The sequence below is a fragment of the Hydra vulgaris genome, chromosome 11 (assembly GCF_038396675.1).
Source record: "Hydra vulgaris chromosome 11, alternate assembly HydraT2T_AEP".
Taxonomy (NCBI): Eukaryota; Metazoa; Cnidaria; class Hydrozoa; order Anthoathecata; family Hydridae; genus Hydra; species Hydra vulgaris.
Window position 1 is genome coordinate 14,167,109 of NC_088930.1, and position 5,003 is coordinate 14,172,111.

At 24.1% G+C, this 5,003-nt stretch overlaps 1 protein-coding gene across 4 annotated transcripts; it reads right to left on the bottom strand.

Annotated features, from left to right (window-relative positions):
• Positions 1-475: 475 nt before the first annotated feature.
• LOC105844912 (probable G-protein coupled receptor 34) lies at positions 476-5,003 on the bottom strand. 4 transcript variants are annotated; one of them, XM_065810189.1, is made up of 4 exons: positions 4,721-5,003; positions 4,095-4,149; positions 3,347-3,424; positions 476-1,648 (listed from the first exon to the last, which is right to left on the bottom strand). In XM_065810189.1, the coding sequence occupies exon 4, from the start codon at positions 1,635-1,637 to the stop codon at positions 555-557; it is 1,083 nt and encodes a 360-aa protein (XP_065666261.1). In that variant the 5' UTR covers positions 1,638-1,648; positions 3,347-3,424; positions 4,095-4,149; positions 4,721-5,003; the 3' UTR covers positions 476-554. The 4 variants fall into 4 exon arrangements, with proteins under 4 accessions (XP_065666261.1, XP_065666263.1, XP_065666264.1 ...); XM_065810191.1 differs by lacking the exons at positions 4,095-4,149; positions 4,721-5,003 and having other exon boundaries at positions 3,371-4,033; XM_065810192.1 differs by lacking the exons at positions 3,347-3,424; positions 4,095-4,149; positions 4,721-5,003 and adding an exon at positions 2,593-2,955.

A 5,003-nucleotide genomic window follows, 5' to 3' on the forward strand; every position in this document is an offset into this window, starting at 1 on the left:
ACATAAATTTTTAAAATTTTGGCGCCCTACGGCAGATTGTTTTTTTTCGGGGGGGGGCGGCCATACTAGTTTTAGCATACTAGGTAATTCGGAACTGTAGTAGAAAGTAGTAGTTTTAGCGCTATATATATATATATATATATATATATATATATATATATATATATATATATATATATATATATATATATATATATATGCATATGAATATATATATGCATATATTTATATATATATATATATATATATATATATATATATATATATATATATATATATATATATATATATATATATATATATATATATATGTATGTATTTATATATATATATACATATAAATATACATATATATGTATGCATATATATATACATATATATATATGTATGTATATATATATATATATATATATATATATATATATATATATATATATATATATATATATATATATATATATATATATATATACGGTTTATTTTTATTTTTATTTACTTATATTTAGAAGAATTATTATATGATTTAGTTTTTCTTTTTATACTCGGTTTTTGTTTTAGGTCTTCAGCACATTGATTACTTTTACAAAATCAATTTCATTGTTAATCATTGATTCACTAGTTTTTGAACGTAGCCTTATTCCAATATATTGCCGATTTTTTCTATGCACTCGACAACATCTGGCACGCCTAAAATCGTTATGCATTTGAGAATATATGATGATGTTTAAAGCGCTATTTGCCACTTGAAGTACGGTTAAGTAAGTATTTGCTTGCAGTAGCAAGTTATAGGATTTAACATTTTGTATTGTTTTTGTTATGTAAAGAGTATATGTTATTGCTTGAAATAAGTCCAACGGAAACACACAGAAGCTGAAGCAACAAACAACAACAACCAGCATTTTTCTTGCTTTAATTGCGCATATTATACGCTTAAATTTATGTCTTCGATCTGTAATTGTTTTTATATTACGTTGAATATACTGATTTGTTTTATACCCAAAATAAACCATAGCAACAGTAGCTAAAAAGTCCCGAAATGTGTTTCCAACAGAGTAAAAGTATAATTGATAATGTTTATTACTATTAGGCATACAGGTATAAATATCGTATCCGGTATCAATCACAATCTCTAATGAGTCTGTATATGGTGACACTAGAATAAGTGAAATCAAGATAGTTAACAATACCCAAAATCGTATTAAAATTTTTTTAAAACTCCTATAAAACGGAGATATAACAACTTTGTATCGCTCGTAAGATATAAACACTAAAATACTTTGAGATAGAGTAATCGAGACAGGGAAAAAACTTGATAAAACTTTACAACCAAACTGGCCAAAATCCCAACGTCTATAGTTAGTTAGGGTGCCATATGTAAAAATAATTGGAGTAATGAACGAAGTTAATAGGTCTATAAGAGCTAAAGGAACCAGAAGAGTTTCAAACTTGCTCCGACTTTGACGTTTTTTCCAAGCAAATACGTAAAGAACTATGATGTTTCCTATAACACCAACAAAAAATACTAATGCAAGCCCGAATAAAACAAATATATTTGCTGAGTGAAAACTATCTCTATGCTTAATAAAAGCGTTTACTTGAGAAACTTTATAGTTGGATATATTTTCAAAGGTTTTCATGGTTGCACAATCTATGAGAAAAAAAAACTAATAGAACATTTGGCTAGTAAAAGTAACTAAATGCTAAATAAATAAATAAAAAAATAAGTTTTTAAACATAAAATAAAAGTATTTACATGAATTTTAAAGAGTTTTATCTAAAAAAAAATATTGTAATTTAAATTTTAAATTTACAAGTTTAAGTTTTTTTATTTCTCTGACATACTTGATGAAAATACAAGATTCCATATTCGGATATACGAAATGCTTTATCCATTAAAAAACAAAATTCAGTTTTTTTGAAAAAAAATTTAATCAACCAATTAAAAAACAAAAAAATTAGTTTAAGTAACTTTACAAACAAAATATTTAATACAAATGTAGCTTTTGTATGACACGGCGTAATTAAATGTTCTTTAAACTAAAACGAAGTTAGGCTTATATAAATGTTTTGAAAGGTATAGTTTATATGTAGAATTTGTTTTTTACAAATTAAAAACAGCTGTGTTCATAAAAATTTTGCTCACAAAATCTTTATCGTATCAAAAAACTAGATAAATGCTTCACAAAGAAATTTATTTTTAATTATAAAATGATACTTACAAATGGTTTTACAACTCAAGGTCGGCTGAATTAGTGGCAAAATTGCCAGTTGCCGAGATGTACCCTCTACTTTTGAAAAAGTAAATCTTTAATTAGGTTAAACATTTTAATTTAACACTTATTGAAGGGGTTTTGCTATTTTGATGAAATTCTTCTTCCCCCTCCCTCGCACACATTTAAATTGATTACGCTGCGCTCAAATATAGCGCAAAATAGTTATATTAGAGCTACGTTATAAAGAAACATACATAAATAAGAGATTTTTAAAAAAACTTTGAAATCAAATAATATAAAAATAAACAATTTGTAGAAATCAATCCAAATAAAAAAAAAAATGCTTTTTGTTTGTGTCAGCACGGGTTGTTTTATGTACCTCCTCTTCTTTAAATATTGTCCATTCTTAATCTAAAGTTGAGCCAAATAATAATCCAGTGTAATCAATTAATCTTATAAGTAATAATTTTAAAGAATGTAAAACTAATACTTTTGCAATCTCTTGAATGTAAATAAAAGAAAAAATAATATTAATAATATTTTAAAATCTCAAATACAAATACAGTGTTTAATCAATCTTGTTCAACAGTAGATTTTGTTGAAACGCGCTGTTAAGAAAAGCAGTGATTCCCTTGTATATCCTCGTAGGGGTTTGTTTGATAACCCTATAGTGTTCTTGTGTTTTTGAATATTTTTAGTATTGTTTTTTTTTGTATTAAATTCTTACATAAAATTCTCATGTAAAGAAAAGTATATGCTTTTATATAAGAATTGAAAAGAGAAAAAAAAAGAAAAAAAATTTTGAAGAATGCTTTTTTTGAGATATATTTATTTTTTTAACTGAAACTATTCTAGATATAGCGTTTTAAGGCAAACCAAGTTTAATTAATCAAACGCAAGCAAGACAAGACTTTAATTGAAATAAAATTGACTTCATTTAAAGGTTCTGCGTTTTTTTTGAAAATAAAAAACATTTTAAAGTGTTCTATTTGCTCAAAACCAAGTGAAATAATAATGTAGAACATACCTTATATGATTAGTTTTTCAAAAAATCTCACTAGATAAAAAGTAATAATTTCTATATTTAAAAACAATTTAATAGAAACAAATTAATAACTTATAAAATGTTTTACATTAAATTATAAATATCCTTGGACCTGAAACATTTTCTTGATATCCTCACAGGTCTTTTTCCACTCCTAGCAACGAGACTAAATGAAGATTTAAAAGTTAAGTCTGAAAATAAAAAAAGTCTTACAAATTTCATATATTTCAATATTAGCGCATTCAGTAATATTGAAAAACAAACAAAAAAATAATCTTTTTTTTCAATTTGAATCATGTTTATATTGATTTCTTTTGTTTTTGATTTGTTATGGATAAATTAATAACTATATAAAAGTAAAAAAGGTTATTAAAATTTTAAGCTATCATAATAAATTATGATTTAAAACTAATGCAAAATACTTTATTGAGTCTATTGAAATCAGGGATGAAAACACCTGTTAAAGTGTCTTGAATTAATGTACAACAATATTTTATAATAATTTATTGAAAATAGTGCAATTGAATTAAATAAAAGGCCAGCAAAATGTCTTCTTAAAATGGTATCCAGTTAAATATAAGACATGTTTTAGGCATCTAATAGATTTCTTTAAGTCTTTAAAATGTCTATAAATATCAACAATATTTCCTTGGTGCTTCTGAGAAGTGACCTTTCTGCTTTTTTCTATTTTTTTTACTGACAGTTCATAATTAATATTACTCAAAATTTACTTTATTAAAAAAATTGTATGAATCAAACTTTGTACAATTTAATTTTCATTATTTAAAAAAAATATATAAACAGCATTTAATGGAAACAAGTGAAACAGTGTAAACCATCTTTTGCTTCAAATTGATTCTCCAAAACTTTTTATAAAATACACGAAGTTCTCTAAAATAAAATAAAAATTTAGGTAAAGACTCCTGTAGTCTATATAATAAAATTAAAAAATCATCCATTTTAAACAAAAACTATTTAAAATACATTAAAATGAAAACAGTTGAAAGCAAAATTCTTTCTTTAACTTTAAAAAGTTATGCAAAACTATTTGAAAGCAAAAGAAAAAATTATTTGATTTTAATTTTTTTTGAGAATACTGTTCTATGCGCCATGGCTTATTTCAAGCAAAATCGATGGTTTAGGTCTTTCTAGACTAAAAAAAAAATCTCGACAATGACGTAATGTTTTTTTTTTTAACTCTAAAAAATATTTTTGTAAAAAAATATTTTAAAAAGAATTTGCTTTACTCTTAAACAAATTTTTGACTTTTTTTTGTTGTTAATTTAGTAAGTTTAAGCATATTTAAAAATTTTTCAAAAAGTTCATAAATAACTCAAAGTAAAAATTTATAAAAACTTAACGTAAATAAAGACTATATGCATTACTAAGTCATTTTTTACCAAAAAAATGGCTTTAAAATCCAATAAATTTTTCAGGACTAATATTGTTACAATTTTTTTACCGTTGATAACACGCTTATCTTAAGTTGATTTTTTGCATGCCGTTCAACCTGGATTCATTGTGCTTGTAAATGTTAGATTTTTTGCTTTCCGTTCAACCTGGATTCATTGCGTCTGTAAATGTTAGACTTTTTGCTTTCCGTTCAACCTGGATTCATTGCGCCCCTGTTCATGTTCGATTTTTTTGCTGCTATTATTATTACTATTTTTATAGAAAGTTTAAAAATTTATGAATAGAGATTAGAGGTTATTATGATTAGACACAATTAAATTGTGTTATTATTA